The following is a 25,977-nucleotide window of genomic DNA, read 5'->3' as shown; positions in this document are numbered from 1 at the left end:
TGGTTTGATGAGAGCAAGAGAGAAAGGGAGTTTTCTCTTGAACAGATCATTCTAGAGGATAGATCTCAACCGTTGGATTGTTATTTAATCAACAACTGAGATCTTATTCATTAATCAGCCGTTGGATTGCCAACAATTGTGCTATTTTGTTTATTAAAAAAATTGTAAAATAGAAGCACAACAACTATAAATAAATGACCATATTTTTTTAAATTCTCAACGACCATATTTTTTTTAAAAAAAAGATCATGTTTTGTAATTCTATAAATACAAACCCTCAATCTTAATTTCATTTCACAACAAGCCTTAAGAATTATTTTCTTTTTTTCTCCTCTCTTTTTCTCAATTTCATTTCATAACAAACCTCTCAAATTACATTTTTATTTATAGTTTTTTTCATATAATTACTATGGAAGATTCATAAAAGGTAGAGAGAAAAATCATTCACCATTGATAACAATGCGCCATTGTTTTCAAACCCGGACCGGACCGGCCGGTCGGACCGAGAACCGGGCCTTGTTCCGGTCCGGTCAACCCCCTAAACTCGGAGTGGGGCCAAAATCAAGAAAACCCGACGACCCAGTGGTCGAACCGGTAAAACCGGTGACTCGGACCAGGTCGGGAGGGTCAAACCGTTTTTTTTTTTTTTTCTAAATTTTGACTAAAAATTCTTATTTCAAGAGTCGCCTCTCATAAAGAAGAGTCTCATTGAAAGCTTGAGAAGATTATGAAAGTCTATTCCTACTTATAAAAAAAGATTTTTCAAAGAGAACCTACAAAATTCTATATGGGATTCAATCAAATTATTTGGAACATATTGATTGGAGGGAAAGTTAAAAATTTCATTTCTCTCCAAAATTAAATCTAGCATTCAATCAATTTATATGGAGAGAATGTTTAAAAAATTTAATTTCCTTAAAATAAGTGGCTTTTTTTTTTATCAATTATGACTTTATTAAATATTATTAATAAATACTATGCAACAATTTTTATTTTTATTTGATTATTTATATATATTTTTATTTATTTATAATTTATAATTATATTTTTTAATTATATAATATTAATTATGGCGTCACGGTTCGACCGCTTTGACCTGACGGTTGAACCGGTAACTCGTCCACCCGGTCCCTTTTCCAGTTCACTCGTCGGTCCGATTTTGAAAACATTGCAATGCGCCACTTTGAAAAGCTTGGTGTCACATTTCTGAAGACCCAATTGTTGACAATTCACAATCTCGTGCACACTTCTAGAAGAGAATTTATGAAAAATATTACACACTTCAGAATGATCAGTTAAGAACACAAATGTTTATCCAATCTCGAGATATAATCATGAAATGTTCTAACAAATTTCGTGAGTATTTAGCGCAAGTCGAAAATCTACACCCAAGTGGGATGTCTAAAGTTAATATAATAAGATTTCATTTTCATTTATTATGTTAGTTTTTTTTTTTTTTTTGTTATATAAAAATTAACTAATTAATTTATTTAATATTTTATCCATACAGATGTTTCAAGCAAAACTTTTATACTATCAAGATGAAAAAAAACATTTTACTTTTAAACAATGTTGACAGTGTTACAAAACAATATCAGGTGGCAAAATGTAACTTCTACAGACACAGTCAAATCAAGGATACATACACCATTTATCGATTCAATCCCCGATTTTCCTATGGATAACTGCATTTCTCTTCAAGACGATAACAGTCCAACTGAAGGTAACAATCCAAGTGTTGGTGATGGTAGTGTCTCTGCAAAGGATAAAAGACCTATAGGTAAGAAATCTACAAAAGAATTACTTTAGAAAAATCAAGTCATTGAAACTGAAGTCCACAAATTTAACAATTTATTGGAGACATTTAACCAACACTTTGTTGAGAAAGAAATGAAAAAAGCTTAAAGAGAAGATAAAAGGATTCAAACATTACAGGAGATAAAAGAACTTAAACTAAAAGAGGAAGAAGACTCCATAATGATTGTGGACATTTCTAATATGGACCCTCAGCTAAAAGCTTATTACATAATGCACAAGAATGCAAATTTCACAAAGTGGTCCGCAAATGTGAACAATCCTAATTACTATTTTCTCCTATCTCCTAATGAATAATGGAAGAAAAATGTACCTTTCATTTTGCAATGTCATTTATTTTCTAATGTAATTTTTAGTATTTCTGTTTCAATATAATTCTTATTTTGCAATATAATGTATTGTTCCAATGCAATATATTGTTTTAATATAATTTTGCTTTTGCAATGTAATGTATTTTTCAATATAATTTTAATTTTTCATTGTTATTATGAAAAAATACAAACTTATTGAAATAAAGACAATAATTTTGCAATGTATTTAATTTTTTTTTTCAAATTTTTAAATTTTTTATATTCGTTTAGTCAGGTAGAATGTAAATATTTAATTTTTTTACAAAAAGTTCAAAATAAGTCACCCAAAAAAAAAAATAATAATAATAATAATAAAATCATTAAAAAATCTATATCCAAACACCTAAAAAATTAAAGAAAAAATTAGTTAAAATTTATCAAAATAAAATAAAATGTAACTATTAAAGCACTATTATTATAATTTAACAATTTACCACTGCTCATTACTAAATTATAATAATAACAAATACTTTTATAGCATTTGCTACTAAAAATGCTCTTAGAAAGGTTTTACGAAGCAGGTCCAAGGAAATTTTGCTAGACCAATTGGATAAAACAACATTTATCATGATGAAGAGCTAGCTAGCTACCTCACACGTGTAAAGTCCAAAGTGGGTATGCTTCGAAAAAGTTTCCAAAAACACGTACAAATAAAATAAAATAATAAAAAAAAAAATTCAATAAAGGAAAAAACACGTATTGCAATTGATTATATAATGTGCTCTTTGGTATAACTGTTAAAATAGATTATAAATTATAACTTAACAAATTATAAATTATGATTTTAATCAGAAATTGTTAATCTGTTTGGTATAACTGTTGGATTATAAATTTAAATTGATGAGTAGTATTTGTTAAATAAACTTTTTCAATTAATTTTTATTTTTTATTATTTACTATTTGTCTACATTTTTCATAAAAAATAATAATAATATTTTATAGTCCATTTGGGTCTTTTTCTATTTTTAAAAAAATAAAAAATAAAAAAATCTAAGAGTATAACCGTGAATTAACATGTTCACAGCAGAAGCTGATAATCAGAAGCAAGAGGTAAATAGCTAATCAGCTTTTTTGACTTAAAATAAGTTGTTAGAATCAGAAACTGTTTGAAATAAATTTAACCAAACAATTCAAAATAATTTTTTAAAAACCAAAAGCCATAAATTGACTTAAAAAAACTCCACCAAACACCCAATATATAGTCACCATTAATACTACCAATCAACACTGTTATTCATATCTTATATCACCATGTCAATGTTTCTCCACACAACACACCCACTCATGCTAATCTCACTCTGTGTCTTTCTCTGCTTATTGCATGTAATCTCATGCGAATTCCGGCGTCATCGCAAGTTCTCCGGCAACGGACCACCCACGTATCCAATCATCGGATGCTTCGTTTCCTTCTACAAGAACAGCCACCGTCTGTTAGACTGGTACACCGATCTCCTCTCCCACTCATCCAATCAAACGATCGTAATTCATCGATTCGGAGCTCGCCGAATCGTCGTGACGGCGAATCCAGAAAACGTGGAGTACATGCTCAAGACGAACTTCTCTAACTACCCCAAAGGCAAGGCCTTCACTCAAATCCTTGGCGATTTTCTCGGCTGTGGCATTTTCAACGTGGACGGTGAGCTCTGGCACATCCAGCGCAAGCTAGCAATTCACGAGTTCAGCGCCCAGTCGTTACGAGACTATGTTGAGAACACGATGGAAGAAGAGTTTGAAGGTAAGCTCTTGCCGATAATGGAGTCGCTGGCAATGGAGGATGATAACAAGGCTGTGGACTTGCAAGAGCTGTTGAAAAGACTCGCATTCGATATCATCTGTAGAGTTTCGTTAGGGATTGATTCTTCTTCCCTAGATCCATCTCTGTCTGTTTTGTCGCTCGCTAGAGCTTTCAATGTGGCTTCGGAGATATGCGCAAGACGAGCTTCAGAGCCTTTGTTCGTTATGTGGAGGATTAAAAGAGTGCTCGGAGTTGGATCGGAGAGAAGACTCAGAGACGCCATTGAAGAAATCCATGCATTCGTCACAAAGATCATTCATGACAAGAAAGAGATTATCGCAAAAGATGGAGAGAAAAAAGGTGAAGATTTGTTGACAAAATTGATATTGGCAGGGCACGATGAGAGGGTGATAAGAGACATGGTGATAAGCTTTATAATGGCGGGAAGGGACACGACCTCGGCAGCAATGACGTGGCTGTTTTACCTGCTTTCCCGCCATCCTGAAGTAGAACAAGAGGTGGTGAAAGAGATAGAATTAGTTGCAGGTGAGAGATTATCAGATAATGAATCACTCAAGGAAATGAGGTTTTTGAAGGCATGTCTTTGTGAATCCATGAGGCTGTATCCACCGGTGGCGTGGGATTCAAAACACGCTATCACCGATGACTGGTTGCCAGATGGTACGCCAGTGCTTGCCGGAGATAGAGTGACTTACTTCCCTTATGGAATGGGGAGGATGAAGGACCTGTGGGGTGAAGACCAGTTCGAGTTCAAACCGGACAGATGGTTTACTGAACCGGACAAGGAAGGAAGAGGAGAGCTAATGCAAGTAAGTCCCTACAAGTTTCCGGTTTTTCAAGCCGGTCCAAGAATGTGTCTGGGGAAAGAAATGGCTTTCGTTCAAATGAAGTATGTTGTAGCTTCAATACTAAAGCGGTTTGAGATCAGACCGTCTGGTTCGGACCGGTCCATATTTGTGCCAATGTTGACTGCTCATATGGCTGGCGGTTTCAATGTTTTTATCCGCAGGAGACAAAAACCCGTCGTGAAGAGACCTCAAAATTGATTAATCAGTTCGCAAGTCAACGGTTTCGATTTTAAAATTGGCCATTGTTCTGTATATTTGATGAGTCGTGCATTATAAGCTCACATGTGCCATGACTCTGATTAATATTGTTTTTTTCGGTAGATTGATGAGGAATATAAATTCATAGATAGATACACAATTCTTTCATATTTATATCGAGCGTGCCATAGCCTTCAATGTAGGTGTGTTCATTTGTCTGGTCAATAATGGCCCTATGATGCCAATTACAATATGTGATTTCTTATATGGGGATCTTCAATAGTTGCCAAGATTTTTAAAGAACTAGTCAAAACTCCGAAAGCACATGCGTGTCTGACACTGTAAATTTTTACACTTGAGGAATATTCACTGTCTATGTTTTAACAATGACTAGTTCCAAAGAAGATGAGGAACGCGAGGTGAGGTCTCGTAGGAGGAATGGTACGACCATTTACTGAAGTTGACCATCATTTTAACAATTTCTGGAAACGGGGTATTTAGGGAAGTGAATATTTTTTACTTCAATTAATTCTACCAAACATGACCCTACAATAATAATGGCCCGAGTCTATTTAATCAATCACTAAAATTTTAAATACAACTCATTTTCTTTAATGAAGGAATTTATTGACCCACATTAACAAAAAAATGTATATAATCACGTGATAAGCCAAGACTAAGCAATGGATGGCGAGGGTTGATCTTTCTTTTAAGCTAGTTAATAATGTCATTATTAATGTAATTTGTAAAGGTCAATAAGCATACATCCTTCATCGTCTGCGCCTTTCATGCCTCGTTGCAAGAAAGAAGTCGTGGCACCTTGAAAAGTCACTACTACATCTAGAACAAATCAACAATGTTAAAAAAAAAAAAAAAATACCATGTGGGTTTTATCTCATCAAACATCAATCCTCAAACATATTTTAAGTTTATGCACAATATTCAATAATTTTAACTTTTCTATACTGTGTGCAGTGGCAAAAGTATTTAGGACCCATTTGTCACAACGTTTTGCAAGTTCAAAGCTATACTTAGAAAAGCTATAAGCTATAGGAGTGTTTGGAAAGTTGTTATTTTAGTTTTTAACTATTTTAATAAATTAAAATTTGTGTTTGAAAAGATGATTAGATTTTTTTATAGTTAGATGCGATATTTGTGAGAGAAAAAATAAATAATTATAAATTTAATGTGACATTTTATCTTTTATTAGCTATTTTAGTCTATTTTGTCATTTTGTGGATTTTAACCCAAAAAAAAATGCTAAAATTCAACTTGCCAAACACCCCCATGTTCTTTCTAATCCCCATCTAATATTTGTATGCCAGTTTGATTCCAGTTATTTGCAAACCTAAGAGAAATGAACTACTTTTTGATGTTGCCAAAAGTTATTGCATACCTTTAATTTTCTCTGCTGTTTTCTTTCTGCATTAATCAAACTGATATTCACAGTGATAAGCTTCCAAATTGCTTGTTCCACTCTTCATACGTACCAAGTTCATTCAGTGAAACGGAAGGCCTCACCTCTTGCAATGCATCCTCAAAGTCCTACATAGTGGAAAAGGCAAACTAGCTTTATCAAGCTGAGATAAATGAAGAAACTTTTTATTCTTGTGATTGATAATCCATCTACAAAGAACAAAACGATATAGATTTATTTGGATGACAAAACTACCGAACATGATTGCATGTTTGCGTGCTCTTTCTCTCTCTCAGTGCGTGTGGATGCTATTACCTGAAGAGTAACCGGTCTCATATCCTCCTTTTTCAGCTTAGTAATTTCTATACCCTGTCTCAGAGCCTCTCTTAGCGGACCCATTGAAGCATCCTTCACTAGATTCTTCATGTCTGATCCTGAATACCCTGAAAAAAATATACAACTAAAATAAGAAGAGAAAGCAAGGGAAATTCAAGAGAACCAGAAGCCAAATGCTAAAATTTAACATTCAAGGGAACTGCCGAGAGAAGCCAATGGATAGAACTATGAACTGTACAAGCACAGACCTTCAGTTAACTTGCATATGGTATCAGTATCGTCCTTTGACAGCTTAAATAATCCATCCTTCTCTAGAAGGTTACGGATAATCCACACTCTTGCATCTTCATGTCCAAATAAAATGGTTAGCTACGATTCAAAGCATTAAGAAAGGTATAAAAGTTGAATGGCTCTAAATTGTACCTGAGGAAGGGAGAGGAATATAGAGCCGTTTTGTAAGTCGTCTCCTTGCAGCCTCATCAAGTTCTTGGGGTCTATTTGTTGCTCCTGGTAAAGGTACCAATGCATAAAATGACTGCACAGCTACTATACAATTTCTTTGGACAACAGAAATCAGGGTAATATTGATTTCAAATAGAAGTAGAAACCAAATACATTTTCCTATTCAGAACAATTGTGACCAGGAATGACTTCTTCTTTTCTTTCCTTTTTATTTATTTTTTATTTTTATTCTTTAAATTGCGTATTGTGTAAAGATCTTAATTACAATTTTCAGCTTTTAAGATCATCCAGTATGCTGTGCTGGATTATCTTAAAAAATGGCCTCAAAGGGAGTTGTGGCAACATTCACTAGCACTCGGTACAGACTTTCTTACACACGTGCACAAAAAACTACAACAATTTGTCATGGTTCCAGCTTTAAGCCACAGACTTCAAATTTGTTCTTGCAATCAGAAACTAAGTATAGAAAACTCTGGATGCAGATATAGGGAAAGTTCAGCAGTTAAACTATTACCTATAAGCAGAATTTGCTCACTCACACTATCAAACCCTTCCATTTCAATGAGAAATTGTGTCTTGAGTCGTCGACTTGATTCATGTTCACCTTCTGATTTCCGCTGCAACCATGTAGACTTTCTTAGCAAAATATCTTTTTTCACGACCAAAAGATAGTGGATAACTTAGAAGGAAAATTGAAAGTGGTGATCGAATTCACAAGGATGGTCTCAAAAAATATTCCCCTTAAGTTCCAGGATCAGAACCTAACATACCTGAGACAGAAGTGAATCTATTTCATCAACAAATATCACAGCTGGCTGGCGACAACTGGCTACTCCAAAAAGTGCCCTCACCAGCTTTTCACCTTCACCAATCTACAATCAGAGATTGACATTTAATGAGCTGTAGGCATTAGATTTGTGTGTATGCAATATTCGAAGCAGCAAGAACAAACATCATGCTGTGGTGCACTGCCAAGATAGATAACCAAACCAAACCAAGCCTTAAGTTCCATCAAATGGAGCACTGCCAAGATAGATGCAGCAGAAATTATGCATCCACATTGCTATTTACAGATATAAGTCTATAGTATGTGAAACCATAATGAGGTGATCAGAAATAAAGGAATCATTTGAGGAATTAAGTAAGTGAAAAAGTTGAACATAAACAACAGAACATTTCAGATAAGGAAGCAAAATCTGTTGACCATTTTGGCTACATTCAAAGTATTGATTGATAAACTTTGATAAAATTTTAAATAAAGTAGCAAATCATGCAAAATTTTCATAGAGAGAATAAATCAACAAAGCAATTATCACAGAAATGAAATGACACATACCCATTTGCTTGTCAATGAACTGGCCGATATGTAGAAAAAGGTTGCTTTAGCCTCTCCAGCTATAGCTTTCCCTATCATTGTTTTACCTGTTCCCTAAGACATGAGATCAAATTGAATGAACAATAAACAGGTGGTACTTTTATCCACACCTATGTAGGTAGATTAAATACTTACTGGAGGACCAAACAGAAGAAGACCTCGCCCTGGAGAACGGCAACCTTTAAATATGTCAGGACGTAATAAGGGCCATATCACCATTTCTGTAACGCATTTTTTAGCATGATCCAACCCAGCTGCAGTATTGACAAGGAGAAATAATTACCAGAAAATTTTAAATATATAAATTTTTAGAAGCATCTGATCATACAAAAATGTTGAAGCATCTTATGTTACCAATATCATCCCACCGAACATTGGGATCCCGGTCCATTATTTCATTGCTGATGTGTTCAATGAGACGAGGTTCTAAATTCCTTAACTTCTCAGGGAGTTCACCATCAGGACCACAAAGCATGTCCATACTAAAAACATGAGAGAATATATGTCATGAAGGAAGGATGATTTAAACCACATTTCTAATAAAAGAAAAACAAGTATATATAACTAACCATCTCTTTATTGAGTCATCTAATGCGTCATCACCCTTCCCTGCAATACGTGAAGTCATGTTACCCACATTACCCCCATTAGATCTGATAGGGGGGACAAAATTACCACGGATGCCACGGCGTGAAAACCCATACGATCTGGCACCATAACCTCTGTTGGTTCCATTATTATCACTCTGTGGTGAGACAGAAGCACTTGGTGATCCCACTAACCCTCCTCGTCTTTGCCTTGCATCCATTTCCTGTGGCATAAAGGCATAATGGTAATGAACATTGCCAAGGGAACGACATCCGAAATTCTGAAATCACCATATACTACATTGCAAATACTGATATACTTAATACTTCTATAGCTTTTGTTTCCTTTGCTCTCCATGTCCAAAACATTCTCTTACAAATATTAGATGGTGTAACAAGAAGAAGTAGGCTTCTATTTCAGTTTGAGGGACAACTTTGAAATTCAATTTTTGCCATTTAAGGGGAAGGAAGTTCATTTTTAGCCAAATGTTCTGAGGCAATTCCAGCTTGCACAAGCTTTTCTCTAACTTTTGCCAGTTTATTGATCTGCGATAAGAAGAATCTCTAGGAGACGTTTTCAGGTTTGTTTCACAACTCATATTGAAATCATACAGACAGTTTAATGAAGGTTGGTAACAAACTTTTTCAAGGAGAGAATTTTACCACGATCTACTTTTGCATCTAATTATTATATGGCCCCAAGGCCCACAATCAAATATTTTTCGAAAAAGATTGTAATTATTACAGTATTAATCTCAGTTCCTTGACTTATTAAGTCATGATAACTAGATTAAAAAGGAAATTTAATCATGGAATCGAGCTTCTTCTAAGCTAATCCAAACTTAGTGTGTGTGTGTGTGTCATTCACGTAGGCTTGATGTTTCAGTTAGGACCCCTTACATTTGCAATCAGATTGTAAATTAGAGTAATCAGTAAAGGAATATACAAATGAAGACAAATAATTTTTGGCCATGTCTAATGGTAGCAACAACTGGAAGAAAAACTATCCTGAGAATTCAAACTGTTACCAATTTTGCTCTGGCGGTTACAAATCCATTGCCAGAAACCTCAGGGTTAGCTTCTTCATTGCTTGTTGGTGACTTGATGTTCTCATTTCTTGGGCTACTGATTTCCATATGTGCACGTTTTGTTCCAAAACTATTTCCATGAGTTTTTTCCTCCTCCTCGACTTTTGAGAATGTAGTGATAACTTGACCTTTGGGAAGGTTGTGGTATGAGTGAGACTTTTCTATGATAGTACAGTCCTCAGAGCTGGTACTTCTAAAATTCAGAAAATTCTTGCATGACGGGCTATTATTTGCTCTAGAGATGCTATTTCCATACAAGGATGTCAACTTTGTTTGTGTCAAAACTTTGGAAGTCTTGCAACTCAACTTGTCCTGCCTTTCCAGTTGGTCTCCCTGAGATAAATGGTGAACTTCATGAGCCCTAGAATGATGAAAGATATCATGGAATCTAACATTACAAAACAGATCATTCTCAAAGGCTACAAACAATTACTCCATTAAACATATATATAAACAACATAGTAAATTGATGATATGCGGGACAAATATCCATGATTTAGAACTTCATACCGATTCATTAAAAGATTTTGGTTTAGATTGCTGAAAAAGGGCTTGAAAGTACTTTGTCTGCCTAATCTTCTCAATGTCCATATTTCCACTCTTGCTAAAAACACACCCTGGATCTCTTCCTGCTTGTTCAAATGCTTGGCTGGAGACATATGCGGCACAAATTGTTGTCATAATGAAGAATAATTTATGAAATCAACATAACAAACCACACACTCATCTTCTAGGTAACCAAATTGAAAGCAAGTTTTATTTAACTCTTTTCCAGCGGATTGGAAGCTTCATTATTCCAATAACTTCGTCTAGTTTGACAACTTCTGATTTTTGCCCTTAGAAACAACAATCCATAGAATCGAGACCAGTATGTTGAATACATCGTATCGTATCATATCTAGGTATTAATTGACTAGTACTTCTTAAATTCTCCATAAATTAACAATTGCTCAAATAATTCTAACAATTATAATTTATACAAGAAATTCACATCTCAATAACTACAGAAAGAAGGAGAAAAATATATTTGTGTATAGATCGTACCGATCGGAGTCTGGAATGAGGGAGCGTCGAGCAGCGTCGATCTTGGACAAGGCATCGTGGCGAATAGGTCGAATGAAAGCCTCATCGACGTCAGTGTGAGATTGGGAATCGAGGAAGCCGACGAGGCGGAGAGCAAGAACTTGGGCGGAAGTGAAATCTCCTTTCTGGAGAGCAATATCGGCTCCGAAGAGAAGAGAATGGAGTCTCTTTAGGTTCGTATCGACTTCTTTTCTCCAACAGACCTCCGATTCTTCTTCCATGTTCTTCGATTTTGAAGACGATGATGATGTTTCTGAAGCTTCTGCGGCATCACCTTTTCCCGCCATTTTGTTTTCCCTCGTTAAGCAGAAAAAACTCGAATGAAGGAATATATTAATACGGTTAAAAAAAAACAAAGTAATATATGGATAGCCTATATGTAAAAAGGGCCGGGCCGGTATGGGCACTGCTCTAGGCCAGCCAATATGTATACGGACACAAAACTTTTCGGGCTGGACTGACGTTTTGGGCCCGATAGCACAGGCCTGTCACACGCATGACACGGGCGCAAGAGCACGGCTGCGACTCCCTCTTTAGTTGTTGTTTGGGAATCAATCAAAATTCTAAAGCCTTGTTTGGTTTGTTTTTTAGAAAAAATTTTGAAAAAAATTCTCTATAAACAAATTTTCAAGAGTAATTAAGCCAAACAAATTTTTTCAAAAAAAATATCAAAATTTTGTTTGGTTATCTACTTTTCAAAATCACCCTATCTCTCATACACATCAAATCAATCACTTTTTTTAAAACTCTCTTCAAAACAATTTTTCAAAACAATTTTTTTTAAAAAGGCAAACCAAACAAATTTTTATACATTTTATCTCAAAAATTACTCTACAAACACAAACCAAATGTTTTTTTTTCATATTTTTTAGTAAAAAAATACTAAAAGAACTAATTTTTAAACACCTGACTAGCTTAAATTTTCAAATTTGACAAATTTCATTTATCTAAAGTCTTCATAGTATCATTAGCCGTCCCAACAATTATATTAAGGCTAATTTTATGAGTAATTTAGGAATTGTTTGGAGTGTCCTAAATAAATGTATTTTTTATCTTTTTTAACTAAAAAATTGAGAAAAAAATAAAAAAATGTATATTAAAAAATTGTATAAATTAGTGTGTAGGGAAAAATTTGAATTGGGAGTTATGCAGCCGTAATTTTTTACTTTTGGTAAATAGTGATAACTTTTTAATTTTTTGAATAACTTTTTTACTTTTTGACTTTTTTTTTTTAACTTGCCAAACTTAGCCTTAGTATATTCACCAATTTCTTCCAAACATTTTTGTATATGACTATATTAGCCTCCCAACAACTATATTTAGGACATTTTAAGGTATCTTCAGAACTCAAACAAACTTAGATGTATTCATTAAGTAATGATCAATGACTAGTGGAAAACTCCGGTTGGGTTCCAACTGATGGTCCATTTCCACCCACTATGGGCTCATTGTAAGTCTATCTCGATAATTTAAACAATTCATTTTATAAAAGAGAGGCTTGATAAAACATGCTCTAACTAAGAAACTATCGATATTCAATCACCGTAATTTTATTACAAACATGCAGTACTCGACGAACTCTACACATTGAACAGTTCAGATCATCGAAATAGAACCCGTTATGTACCTCACGGGTCCAACAACACACTCCAGCCCATACTGGAGAAAAGCCTCTCCCATTTTATAATGCAACAATGCTAGAGACATCAAATTTGTTACCAAAAAATTTACTATACTCACATGCAGGTGGACCCCACTTGAATGTACATCCTACACCCATGTAAGTAATTTGACAAATTTGTTAGTAATTTTGTTGATATCCCTAGCATTGTTCTTTTACAAAGTCTTCTAAGGAGATCATGCATACAAAAATCAAATTAATCCGATATTAAGATCCATTCGATCAAATCACATTTGTCTAAAAAATAATTGGCAGACAACACAATTTTGAAAGTAGTATGTTGGCTGGGCAAACATTATTAATGATGCTTTGCACATGAAAGTACTGACAGTTTCATGTAAAGAAATGCAGACATATTTGAAGATGCTTTGCATAGTTGCAAACAATATCTGATAAACAATGGCATTGAAGAATGTAAAGCTTGTAGCATGGTAGCTCCAGCCCTTGCCATCCAGCAACAAAACAAATAAATAATAATGTTATGTCCTATAAATTTCAGACCAGTATAGGTTGCCAATGTCAAAGCCTGCAGCACAGTAACTGGAGTCTGGATATGCCATTTCAAGGATCTTAATTATTCAAAAAATGTATTGCACCTTCCATAACAACCATGGACAGAATAGCTGCAGGCAAGAACATCAGCTGTTACAAATATCTAACCAACAAAAAACAAAATTCACAAAATTCCCAGACATTACAAGACCAAGTCTCCCCATTACCACTCAAACCTGCTAATTGTTTAAATTAGCTCGATCACGGTACTGTGAACCTGAGTAGCAGCAAAGAAATCCTTAAATGGGCTACAGAGCAAATTTTCTTTGCAATTTTCCTACCTATCTGAAAATGAAAAGGCCAAACATATACCCAAAGCAATTCCAAAAGAGATGCCAAAAAGATTTATACATGTAAGCTCAGAAGAAGTGCCCATCAGCAGTTCCGTGGTCCCTAATTCATGTGCTTCCAGGACCATCTGCAACTGGCTTGCGATTCAGATAACGAATAACAGCATCTTCAACCCTATTTAATCCACAAAACATAATTAATGATGATATTGAGTACCAACAACAATATTTCACATATTACGCCCACTGACACTGACATATACTAAAATCACATGATCACTGACAGTTTAATAACATTCTGTCAACATGGAAGATAGAGTATCATATGATAAGCCTTGTGTCAGTGATCTTACAACTAAAACAGATGGCTGCTGATTACATACATGTGCGCCTGTGTTTTGTTGATAACTAAATGTTTCTTACCAGGTTTACCAAACCAATCAAAAACTTCAAATATCATGCGTGTGCACATGCATTTCCTATGTTACATGGACTCATGTACAAATATCAGGTGCTGGTGCAGGTCCAGGCATCAAACCTTCATAAACCTAAATCTTAGGATATTGATGAGATATGTATCTAAAAGTTGGATATGGGTACGGGGATGCATTATGGATACATATATTGCATATTATATAATATTCTTAGATAAAATGTTATAAATTGAATTTAGAAAAAATACGAAAATTCTATATCTCGTCCACATGGAAGGCTGTGAATGTTTATTTACTAGTAAACGTGAGCTTCTTCTTTTTGATACACCGTAATAAATTAAAGGATCCAAATGTCTAAATTGGGTACCGGTTTCAAACACAAATCTCACACCCTTACCCTCATCATATCCAGTGGACACAGGTACTCTGGAGTAAATAGAAGAGTCCATGTAAGTTGTAACACAGTGCATTTCAATGATGAGGGCATATTGTTTTTTTCCCTTCTCTTTTTCTTGATGAGAACATGAAGAAATAGCTTATCAGAAGCAAGTAGTCGATGAGCATACCATGGTTGATTGAAGAAATCTGACCGACGCTCTTTTTCAGCACTACGACTTGCTTCCCCTGCTACAAGCTTCAGATCCCTGCTTTGAGATTCAATCAAATTATTGATAAATTCCACTGGCGATTGACTGAAGCCAAGGAAGAAGGCTCGTCTCCTACGGTGCTCGTGGATCTTCCTTATAGCAGTACAAATTGCTTCATCGCAAGTATCAATCTCCTTGGTTTTCTCTGTGTTGGCTAATAAAGTATTCAATTCCTTTTGGATTGGAAAGGGAACATCCACCAACACATCGTAGCATGCATTTCCAGCTGGACTATTCCCTGAAAGCTTGATCTTGTGATCCAAATGTATAGGTTGCGGAGGAGATAAATGATGGGATATCTTCTGCGAAACCATGGTGAATTTCATCTTTTCTTCCCCAAATACTTTCTGGAGTGGTGGATCACAGTTAAAATAAGACGGATCATTTGGGTTCTGCAATTTTCTAGCCTTTACGTAATGCCAGATAGCAGCTATGATTCTCGGGCGGGTATCAACCTCAATACCAAGAACTTCCATCAATGCTGGTGAAAGCTTAAACTTCTCAGGCGTATAATTCATTTCTAACCGTATATTTGCCGTAAATTCTTTATCCCCTTTCCTCTTTACTTCAAAGCCTTCCTGATGTTGAGGTGATCGAGCACTATCCCACATAATAATATGGTTTTCTGGATATAGTCTCTGATCCAAGGAAATAGTGACTCTTTTGAAGAAAGATGAGAACTTTGGGTACAAGGAACTCGATCTCTGCATCATCCCAGCTTGATCAGGATCTATCCCCTCTTCCAAGATCCTTCCAACTATCTTGAGGGACCAAGTAGGGGGTTCAGCATTTGCCTTCTTAGGAATTGTGCGAATCTGGTTAGCGAAAGTGTTGAACACATAGATTCGAAGCGTTTTCTGAATGGAGGGAGGGTTTTTAATGGCCTCCTGGATGTCAATTTTCTTTCTTGCCAAAGCAGCATCTACACGAGATTCAAACTCAAGGAGCTGGGTGTAAAGAGCAGATTCAGGCAAAATTGCTGCCACTCTCTCCTGCAACTGCTTCTCAGGAAGCTTCTGCTTCTTTCTACGAGCAGCAGCTGCAAGCTCCATATTTCTCAAGGGTGACATTGTGTTGGTAGCTGAAAAGGCCGGTGGTCGCATCGGTGGCTTCTGAGGTATTCGTTTCGCACTTGCATTGCCTGGTGTGTTTACCAATGGTGAAGAGGAACCCATGTTACCAATCCCAGAAGTGTGGGACTGATTAAGGGGCAACCCTTGAGATTGTAACTGAGCTTGGAATTGGGCATGTGCTGCTTGAGCTTGAGCTTGGGCATGAGCTTGTTGGGCCTTCGACTGCGCTTGGGCAAACGCCTGGGCTTGAGCTGCAGATAGCTGGGACAACTGAAATTGACTTGGAAAACCAGAACCAAATTGTTGTTGACCTTGGGACTGTGATTGGAGGTGTGCGGTTGGATTTGCGGGCAAATTTGAAGAAACAACCCCGGCATTTCCAAAGGGGGACGGAACCCCAATATTCTTGGGTGGGTTATTGTTATTCATCGACATCCCTATATTAAAACACGCACCCTAAAAAATCTTCAAAAGAGGCCAGCCCAAAAAACCCAAACTCTCATAGCCTCCAAAACCCTAATTTTTGGTGGAACACCTGAGATCTTAGCTCACCAAAACCCTCAAATTATGTTAAACCCAAAACATCAAATTTCCTAAACTTTACCACTACATTGGATAGCTCAAAATCATCAGAGACTCTGAAATTTAACATACATGTAGATATTTCAGGAGCCCGAATTAGCCCTTAATTCAAGCTTCAAAGTTCAAAAAAGACAAGATGTAAAATTAATAAAAGGGAACATGAAACGAAACCATATATATATAAGCAGATTGAAATATATGCTCTGATTTATCGGAATAAAATGTGTAGATGAGACTGATTAAAATTACAACGATTAGAGGGAAAAAGTACAAGAATTAAGAGAGCTTCGATCGAAGAGAGTGGGTAGTATTCTTACGGGATGATGAATCAGTCTCGGTGTGGAGTTTCTTCGCTCTTCGCCTCCCTCCGCATGAGAATGGCGAGGGACGGAGATCGATTTTCACAGTCTGTGTGTGTGTGTGTGTTTCTCTCTCTCTCTCTCTCCCCACCTCATTTCATTTCTTCGTTGGATTGGAGAGGGCAAGTTCGGAGTGCGTTTAAAAACCCGGCCCATCTAACGATATAGGGTTATATAGTCTGGACCTAGTTCGGGTCAGCCTGTCTAAGCAAGCCCAACCTTCCGCTCAAGACTAATCAAATTTTGATTTTGGATCGGTTTTTTATAAGATATAATTTGTTCTTTTACTTTAATTTTTATATTAATATTGACTAAATTGTTTATATTTAAATTATTTTTAAATACTATGAGGTGGTTTGATAACATTTACCATCTACAACTTTTTTATTTGCAAAAAAATATTCAGTGCGTTTGGTTTGAGTTTTTTGGATTAAGTTTTTTAAAAATTGACTTTTTTTATTTTCGTATTTTTTTTGTTTTTAGTGAATATTTTTAAATTTTTAAATATTTTTTTTACTTTTTTAGATGCACTTCGCTTAGATATATCTAAAAAATAAAAAATTTGTGAAAAAATATTTTAAAAAATTAATAAATACATAAAAATATAAAAAAAAAATGTACTGAATTCTTGTATTTTTGGTATTTAGTGAATTTTTAAAAGATTTTTTTTACAATTTTTTTATTTTTTAGGTGTATTTATGTTTGGTATGTTTAAAAAGTAAAAAAATTGTTTAAAATATTAAAAAAAATCAATAAAAACAAAAAAACACGAAAAATAAAAAAGTAGAATTTTTTTAAAAATGAAAACAAGTTACATTTATGTTTAATTTAAAATAAATAAAAAAAAAACATAAGATCAATTGAAAACTACCTCAGGATGTAGTTGTCAACTCAATTGCATAAGGACAATTCTCAGAATACCCGCGATGGTTGACAAAGATAGGAGTAGATGGTGATGTGCGCTGGGAGAAGGATGAAGAAAATAAAATTTATTTTCTAAACAAATTAAATCATCTTCTTCTTTTTTTTTATTATAAGAATTTAATAAATTTTGTAAACTACTTAAAATTTTATAATTTGTTATAAGTTGGTTATGGTTGAAAGGAACAAATTATTGAACTTGTCAGAAACTTGCTGAAAATTCTCAATCTGCACAGAATCTTGTTACGAATTAGGTGACTTAAATCCAATTTGGGAATTTTTACTTTTATTGTTATATGAGTTCATAATATTATGTTTAATTAATATGCTGCTTGGCGCATTTTTGAATAATGAGATTTTAGACACATATGAGGTCGGTCCTGGTGCAAGTTTGAAAGAAGAATAAAATTAGGCCAAATATGGAAACTTAAAACACGTATAGTTATATAATTATCACAGTAACTAAACTTTTTAACTCCATTTTGTCAGCATCTTAAACAGGTTTGGTCCATAGGAATCATAGCAACCCTTAATACAATATCACAAGCACAAGAACCAGAACCAGAGCTCTAAGTCTAAGCACTGTGGACAAGCTAGAACTTCTTTGCAGAAAGTACACAGAATAACAAGAAAATCAGAAACAGGCCCCTAACTCCTGGGGCGATGCACAAAATAGTGAGGAATACATTAGTTGAAAATGCATAAATTGGAGACAAAGATAACAATTACCCAGATGCAATGACATGATCTGGAGGAACTACATGGAAGCATTTAGTTACACCGATTCCCTTAGTTTGTCAATTTGGGGTTTTTATTCAGAAACTCTAATCAGGCAACTCCAGAGATGACAGAGAGTAATGTCCTTAAGCAACCATAACAGAACAGTTGAGAATGAAGTGACCAATTTGATTTCTGTTTCTGTTAACCAGCCTCCATCGCAATTCGTTGGCATCAAGATCAGGGCAGCAAGTGTAAATTGCCATACAATTACCAGCACCAGAGTCAGAGGGTGCACCTATTACAAGCAGCTCATTGCCCAAAGACTTGAATGCAACACCCCATCCTTTATTGAAATCAGCTCTCACCGGGACTGGACCCAACTGCTTCCACGTATTGCTACTCTTCACATAGACCTTAAGCTGATTGGAAGAAGTTTCGAGTGAGTAGAGCTCATTATTCACAACAGCAACAAGAGGCGGTGAATGAGAACTTAAAACCGGATCATCTTTCAACATGTCAGGGATTAAGTTCCACCTGTTCATACCTTCATCAAAAAATTCTCCACAGGTGAGTTCGCCATCTGCGTTTCGCCCACCAATCACATAGAACTTGTTGTCCATGTAACACCCTGAGCAAAGCTTCCTCTTCCTCTTCATCCTTTGAAGGGGTTCCCAAGATTTTGTCTCTGGATTATATTTCTCAGCAGTATCATAGACTTCACTGTTTGGCTCTATCCCAACCCCACCGGCTATAAAAGCAAATGTACCACACGTAGCAGATGCAAACAAGCACCTTGGGGTGATCATCGAAGGACCCTTGTACCATCTGTTCATTGCCAATTCATACCTCCAAGTGACAAGCCCATCAACCTCTCTTCCTGAAACAAGCAAATGGGTCCCTGCACAAAACGATTCTTTATCTCCAGATACAAAACAAAAATCTGTTTGTAAATTTGGCAGCTTTCTCCGAGTCTTGAATTCCTTATCATATGCCCACCAACTGTTCTCCCCTATCGGTGCCATGAGAACAGATGATTCTCTGACTCCGAGTTCTCTCCTAATCTTAAATAACTCACCACTCTTCAAAAGAGTTAAACACCTTCTGTTCACAAGGCATAACTTCCAATATTCTGACCTAGGAATCCTAGCCAAGATCTGGCTCTCTAACTCATAATCAAGTGAGGGAATGTAAGAGTAATCTGCATCCTGAGGTTCCGTACCTGATGTACCATCATCACTACCATCACAGGAAGAAAATCCAAGCCAGTTCGGGCCTGTTCCCATAGTAGTCTTGCAAGTCTTCATCTTTTCCAGTGATGGACTACCAGAACTGACCCAACAGCCTTTATAAAGCTCACCATTCTTGCTCATACTGTAGCAATATTCATCGAAACGTTCTGTCTCTTCTTCATCCTCAGTCTCTCTCTCTCTCTCTTTCCCCTTAACCATTGATCAGACTCAAAACACCTTCAAAGCCTTCAAATCCTCTGTATGCTCACCAAATTAACACAAAATAATCAATAACAATCCAATAAACCGCATTATATAATCACCAAATATGCGAAAAATACAAGACTTCTTTTTTTTTTTGCTGTGGATTAGTCAAGATTAAATGGAACGCAAACACTAATCACCAATTCTGGAACCAAATAAAAAAATCCATTGAAGCCAAAAAACGATCTTTCAAGTGGATAAGATGAAAAATTGACAACAAAAAGAAGGATTATTGTGTGTCAGGAGTCAAGACTGGTCATGCTTCATAAATGAGTCTTGATAAGCCAATAAGCCAGAAAGAATTGGATTACCCATGTAAAAGATTAAAAAAAAACAATTGTCTTATTTCACAAACTGAGAGATTTCCCCCAAAAAAAATAATCTTGAGCTCCTCAACATTCAATACATCAGTTCATGCACGCAAACCCTTAGGAAAATGAGAAATTTAAGATAATTCTAATGAAATAGGATAATCAGATTTTTAGAAACCCAATGAGCAACTAAGATAAAAAAAAAAAAAAAAAAAAAAAAAAAAAAAAAAAAAAAAAAAAAACAAATTTTGATGTCGAAAGGCAATCAATATTCAATATATAAGTGGATTAACAAACCTTCAACAGAAAATCAACAAACCCAATCGAGAAATTGAAACCCGAGACCCAAAAAACTTTTTATTTATTTATTTATTAATGTTATGGCTTGATCAAGATTCAGCAGATGATGAAAGTAAACAAGCACATTAGTCCTACATAAAGAAGCCAAATAAATACACAAGGCAAGGAGAGAGAGAGAGAGAGAGAGGTACCAGAGAAGTCAAGGACAGTTATGGAAGTCATACGAAACTGCAAATTAAAAAAAGGGTTGACGCAAGTCTCTAGGGTTTTGAAGCGTTAGGGTTTTATAAACAGTGAGCAGCAAGTAAGTAGAATTTTTGGCACGAAGGATGAGAGAGAGAGACACAATAGAAGTAGAGAGCGAGAGAGAGAGAGAGAGAGAAGTAGAAGGCGCGCCATTAAAGCGCAGAGAGATTGTATTTCAAAGGGGGTTCTTTGCAAAACCCCCATTTGCTGGGGATTTATGTTTAAATTAGTGCTCCAAAATATATTAAAATACTCCGAGATTGTAAAGCTTGAAAAACACAACAGCATCAGCATCAGCATCGTCGATTTCCTGGAAAGGCAACTTAGAGAGAGAATATACATATGACATATATATATATATATATAGACAGAGAGAGAGAGAGAGAGAGACTGGTGGTGGTGGTGTGTTTCTTTCTGTATAATGGGTTTTAAAATTGCATGTGAGAGGACACAGGAAATTGATTTTTTTGAGTAAAATATTTAAATGAGCTGAAAAATGAAACCACCCAATTTCACATTTCACACATCACATTTTGTTTCCATTTTCGGTTCAAAGGTAAGAGCTTTAATGGAGGATGGAATAATTGCATTTGTTGTGAAAGTCATATTTTTAGTAAGAAGGTGAATAATATGGTCCAAGTGGATGAAAGCGGCTCAAATGCTTTTACACCTTCCTGGGAAAGTTTTCACTCGGAGTGGTGTCCAAACAAGTAGTAGAAACATTTTAAGAAAGTTGTGAAATTCCCGTACTCCCTTTGCATAAACTAATCTTGTTTTTAGAACATGTTGTATAAAATAATCTTCAATCCCTAATTTTCCTATCATAACGAGTGTTTCTACCATCATTGATTTTGAACATTTTGAGGATCAATTGCTATGTTAATGGAATACTGGGCTAAAATAGTCACAAAAGATAAAATAGACTATTTTAGCCACAACAAACAAAACATCACATCCAACCCATAATCATTACACTTTTCTCTCAAAAAAAAAGTCCAAAAAGCCAAAAAGCCCTTCCCAAACCAAACTTTTTAGTCCAGACTAAAATAATCAAAAAAGTCAAAAAATCAAAAAGTCAACCCACTTTCCAAACGGAGGCTAAGAGTATTTTTAAAATTCAGATGCATGCCAAACATGTGAATGTAATCAAATTAAACTTTCTCCCTAAACAGATTGTTCTCCTAATACTTTCACATTTTTAAAAAAAAATCATTTCACACAATTTTTTTCTCCCGTAACATCGCACTTATCTTGGATAAAAAGTTGTTTATAGCTTTTTATACTTTTGAAGTAGTTTAATTTTTCAAATGAAATTTTCCAAATTTCAAACAGAGTCGCCTCCGTTTGACAAGTTAGTTTGTGGATTTTTTTATTATTTTAGCTTAAAAAAATAAAATAAGTTATTTTAAACACAACAAATAAAACATCACATCAAATCTATAATCATTACACTATTCTCTCACAAAAAAAGTCAAAAAAAATTAAATAGTCAAAAAATCCTTCCCAAACCAAACTTTTTAGCCTAAACTAAGGCCAAGTTTGGCATCCTCCAAAAAATCTAAAAAGTCAAAAAATCACTATCCTATTTAAGTCACATTATCTTATTTAAGTCACATCACCTCTCTAACACATCACTTCAAACTCAACCCAAATCCAACTCATATTTCATAAAAAGTCAAAAGTGCACTTATTTAGTCTTCCCAAACTTGGCCTAAAATAGTCAAAAAAAATTGAAAAACTAAACGGTCTGGCTTTGGTCCAGTCCACCATCGGACTGGGTCGTGCTGTTAGGCCTGTGAGGGCATACCACAGGTTCCGTTTTGAAAATCTGAACCGTTCAATGTATAGAACTCGTCGAGTACTATATGTTTGTGAAAAATCACGTTGATCGGATATCGATAGCTATGTGATCAAAATAGTTTTTTATCAACCGTTAATTTATTTACCCTCTATTTTTTTTTATACAAAACTAATTTGATCACATAGCTATCGATATCCGATCAACGCGATTTTTCACAGGCATATAGTACTCGACGAGTTCTACACATTAACAATTCAGATTTTCAAAATGAGACCCGTGATGGACCCCCACGAACTTAACAGCACGATCCAATCCGATGACAAACTGAACCAAAGTCAGACCCAAAACTAAAAAATAAACTCACTTGCCTAAGGAGGAGCTTTCCTTTCTCAAGCAATTGGATAGCTTACCAGTCACCAAATGGAAAATCATTTCGTTGTCCAAAATCATTGTTTCACTCAATCAAAAAACCAGCACATGTCTTGTTATTTACAAATGGGAAAATGTTTGGTAACTCAAAATTTTGTGACTCAAATGGCTCAAATCTGTCAAAACGACGTCGTTTTACATTCATTTACACTCAAAATGACGTCGTTGTGAGGGATTTGAGCCATTTGAGTTACAAAATTTTAAGTTACCTAGCATTGTTGTTTACAAATATTAAACAAAAAATTAGTGAAAATTACTGTTTTAATTTAACCAATGAAAATGAATTTGGGCACCACATCTAAGACCACCGAATAACTTCTTGACAGAAATTTATACCATACTCAAAGATAAAATTGTTTTTTACTTTATATTAATATTTAACCTAATAAGATAAATGTTTTCGATATGTAATTTGTTTGAGTAGGAATCTCATACATTGAATCACTTTTTTAAAATAAATACTTTAGATAATTTGTGTATGCAGTTTTCTTAAGTGATACTTTCAATTTTAATTCTATTTTTTTTTTTTTTTTGGATCAACAAAAAAAGAAACAACTTTATTAATAAAAATCAACATACAACAGTATGAAACACATCAACAAAGCAGGGGAAGAGACCCCCAACATAGAAAGTTGGTGAGATACCACCCAACACACAAAAACAAAACAAGCAAAGAGGATCAACACCCAAACAGAAAACTAGCATCCAACACCCAAACAAGCAAAGACTAGGATCAACACCGAACCAGACCTTACAAAAAGAAGACAAGCATCCAAAACACAACCGAAGCCCTCCATCCAGCACAACTCAGCAACATCAAGATAAAGACATGTGGGGGCCGAATATTGAGAGTCGTAAAGAGGCCGAATAGTTGAACTTGGAGAGTCGAAATATATATAGCACTTGGCCCCGTCTTGCACGTTCAAATCCTACCTATTCAGCCAAATAGCCGGTTGAGCAAGGGGCCGAGTGAAAAGCGGTTTACTACAAAAGAAGCCGAATGGAGAATTGAAAGTGGGCCCAATCCCGAGGCCCAAGAAAGAAAAGATATATATAGAAGAACATCAGCCAGAAAGAGGTATGTGAGAATCAATATGCTTAACTTAAAATACAAGTAATCTAGAGAGAGTAGAGACTAACTTGTCCGTCGGAGTGCTAATTCTGGCACCCCCGACCAGAGTGTTCATTTCTTTTCAGGTGACAATCTAAGGATCGCGAGCGTCCCCTAGAATTTGAAAAGTATTTCCAAACCACTTCCCCAAAATTGGCGCCGTCTGTGGAAATACTTAAATACATCCATGGCAGGCGTAACGGAAGACTCTCTGATAGTCACTGACGAAACCACACAGAGAAACGACCTCACTCTAATAAACATGCTTGGACCAGAGACTATCGCCGCAAGACACGCCTTGAACTTCGCCTCACCCTCGACTTTAGCGCATGAGACAGTGCAAGTGATCATGGAACAAGCAAAGCAAAACAAACAGAGGTTAGAGAACATAATCGCTGAGAACGAACGTCTCCGTTAGGATTTGGCCTTGGAAATGGTGAAATCCAAACAAGCTGTGCGCCAAGATCCGGAACGACCTCTGAGAGCAGGTGGTCGACGACCTCGAGCCCGACAACAAGACACTGATAGTGACTCCGACTCATTAACCCGGGAGCCCAAGAAGAAGGGGCGATCTGAAACTACCAGCTCCTCTGAAGAAAGTCCACGTATAAGGCATAAGCGAAGACGAAACAATTCAGACGAAGAAGACCAGCACGGTCCCTTTGTACGACGGATTGCAAGGGCAGTGCTACCTAAGAAATTCAAAGCACCGTCATTCACCTTGTACGACGGTAAATCAGACCCCACCAATCACATCCATCATTACAAGCAAGCCATGACGCTGTATGCAGACGACGAGGCTCTCATGTGCAGAATATTTCCAAGCAATCTGGGACCACTGGCTGTCAGGTGGTATTATAAACTGGAGCCGGCTTCAATCAAAAGCTTCCACCAACTCCAAAAATCTTTCAAGGCAAGGTTTATCACTAATGAGGACCAGCCAAAGCAAGCCGATTCCCTTTGGGCAATGCAGATTCAACTGGGGAAACCCTTCGTGCGTATTCGGCGCGGTATTGGGAGTGCTTTAATCTGGTAGATGGTGCTTGCAATGACTCCATGGCCATTACCGCCTTCAAGATGGGGCTGTATCCCGACAGTGCCCCCGCAGCTCTTTGACCAGACGGCCCCCCAAAACAATCTGGTCTTTGATGAAGAAAGTTGAGGAATACTGTAAAGTGGAAGATGACGCCTTGCGGGTTAAAGCCGAAAATGTGACCAACAATATGGCTCCTTCTGAAATTACTCAACCATTAAATTATGTACCACCTCAGAGCCCTGAACCACGGCATCGGGCTAAACGAGATAAGAGACGGGATTCTCGCCAATCAAGCGACTAATGCTCCTACCAAGCAAATGAACAATTGCAAGTCGATAGTAGGCGCACAAGGCACGCCGACAAGAAATATACGAAATTGTCAGAGCTGATCAGTGCGGTCTTGTCCAAAATCCAACATCTTTTGTTCTCAAATTGCCGTCGAAAATGGTGGGACCTCCTGATACGCGAAGACAGGATAGGCGGTACGAGTATCACAAGGATCATAGCCATGATACTGAGAGTTGTTATGCATTGAAGGATCACTTGGAGGAATTGATATAAGATGGTCGGCTATAACAGTACGTCCGAAAAAGTAACTCAACCAAAGCAATAACTTTAAGACAAGATTCACCTCCACTCGGCGTGATCCACATGATATACAGTCTGCCAATGTCAT

General features: G+C 36.0%; 4 protein-coding genes across 13 annotated transcripts; 1 reads left to right on the top strand and 3 right to left on the bottom strand.

Annotated features, from left to right (window-relative positions):
* Window positions 1-1,526: 1,526 nt before the first annotated feature.
* Window positions 1,527-13,316, bottom strand: LOC114256397 (P-loop containing nucleoside triphosphate hydrolases superfamily protein). Of its 3 annotated transcripts, none has more exons than XM_028196057.2 (14): window positions 11,277-13,316; window positions 10,743-10,881; window positions 10,173-10,593; window positions 9,127-9,368; window positions 8,912-9,039; window positions 8,693-8,811; window positions 8,519-8,611; window positions 7,953-8,054; window positions 7,697-7,799; window positions 7,144-7,227; window positions 6,969-7,064; window positions 6,700-6,827; window positions 6,364-6,512; window positions 1,527-1,756 (listed from the first exon to the last, which is right to left on the bottom strand). In XM_028196057.2, exons 1-13 carry the CDS (start codon window positions 11,359-11,361, stop codon window positions 6,411-6,413), a joined length of 1,842 nt encoding a protein of 613 aa, XP_028051858.2. In that variant the 5' UTR covers window positions 11,362-13,316; the 3' UTR covers window positions 1,527-1,756; window positions 6,364-6,410. The 3 variants fall into 3 exon arrangements, with proteins under 3 accessions (XP_028051858.2, XP_028051840.2, XP_028051849.2); XM_028196039.2 differs by having other exon boundaries at window positions 10,173-10,565; XM_028196048.2 differs by lacking the exon at window positions 1,527-1,756 and adding an exon at window positions 5,586-5,807 and having other exon boundaries at window positions 10,173-10,565.
* On the top strand, window positions 3,311-5,141 carry LOC114256410 (cytochrome P450 94B3). The gene has a single exon (XM_028196064.2). The coding sequence runs from the start codon at window positions 3,417-3,419 to the stop codon at window positions 4,965-4,967; it is 1,551 nt and encodes a 516-aa protein (XP_028051865.1). The 5' UTR covers window positions 3,311-3,416; the 3' UTR covers window positions 4,968-5,141.
* A 147-nt stretch (window positions 13,317-13,463) lies between the features above and the next one.
* LOC114256417 (SWI/SNF complex component SNF12 homolog) lies at window positions 13,464-17,209 on the bottom strand. 7 transcript variants are annotated; one of them, XM_082902330.1, is made up of 4 exons: window positions 16,892-17,209; window positions 14,839-16,630; window positions 13,900-14,013; window positions 13,464-13,765 (listed from the first exon to the last, which is right to left on the bottom strand). In XM_082902330.1, exons 2-3 carry the CDS (start codon window positions 16,425-16,427, stop codon window positions 13,947-13,949), a joined length of 1,656 nt encoding a protein of 551 aa, XP_082758456.1. In that variant the 5' UTR covers window positions 16,428-16,630; window positions 16,892-17,209; the 3' UTR covers window positions 13,464-13,765; window positions 13,900-13,946. The 7 variants fall into 7 exon arrangements, with proteins under 7 accessions (XP_082758456.1, XP_082758448.1, XP_082758457.1 ...); XM_082902322.1 differs by having other exon boundaries at window positions 14,839-16,687; window positions 16,892-17,043; XM_082902331.1 differs by having other exon boundaries at window positions 13,464-13,619; window positions 14,839-16,687; window positions 16,892-17,043.
* Window positions 17,210-18,518: 1,309 nt separating this feature from the next.
* LOC114256425 (F-box/kelch-repeat protein At3g27150) lies at window positions 18,519-21,678 on the bottom strand. Of its 2 annotated transcripts, none has more exons than XM_028196078.2 (2): window positions 20,870-21,678; window positions 18,519-20,060 (listed from the first exon to the last, which is right to left on the bottom strand). In XM_028196078.2, exon 2 carries the CDS (start codon window positions 20,020-20,022, stop codon window positions 18,718-18,720), a length of 1,305 nt encoding a protein of 434 aa, XP_028051879.1. In that variant the 5' UTR covers window positions 20,023-20,060; window positions 20,870-21,678; the 3' UTR covers window positions 18,519-18,717. The 2 variants fall into 2 exon arrangements, with proteins under 2 accessions (XP_028051879.1, XP_028051885.1); XM_028196084.2 differs by having other exon boundaries at window positions 20,676-21,590.
* Between the last annotated feature and the right edge of the window lie 4,299 nt (window positions 21,679-25,977).

Source organism: Camellia sinensis, chromosome 1 (assembly GCF_055761805.1).
Source record: "Camellia sinensis isolate YWXY chromosome 1, ASM5576180v1, whole genome shotgun sequence".
Lineage (NCBI taxonomy): Eukaryota > Viridiplantae > Streptophyta > Magnoliopsida > Ericales > Theaceae > Camellia > Camellia sinensis.
This window is presented reverse-complemented; position numbering and strand designations above follow the sequence as displayed.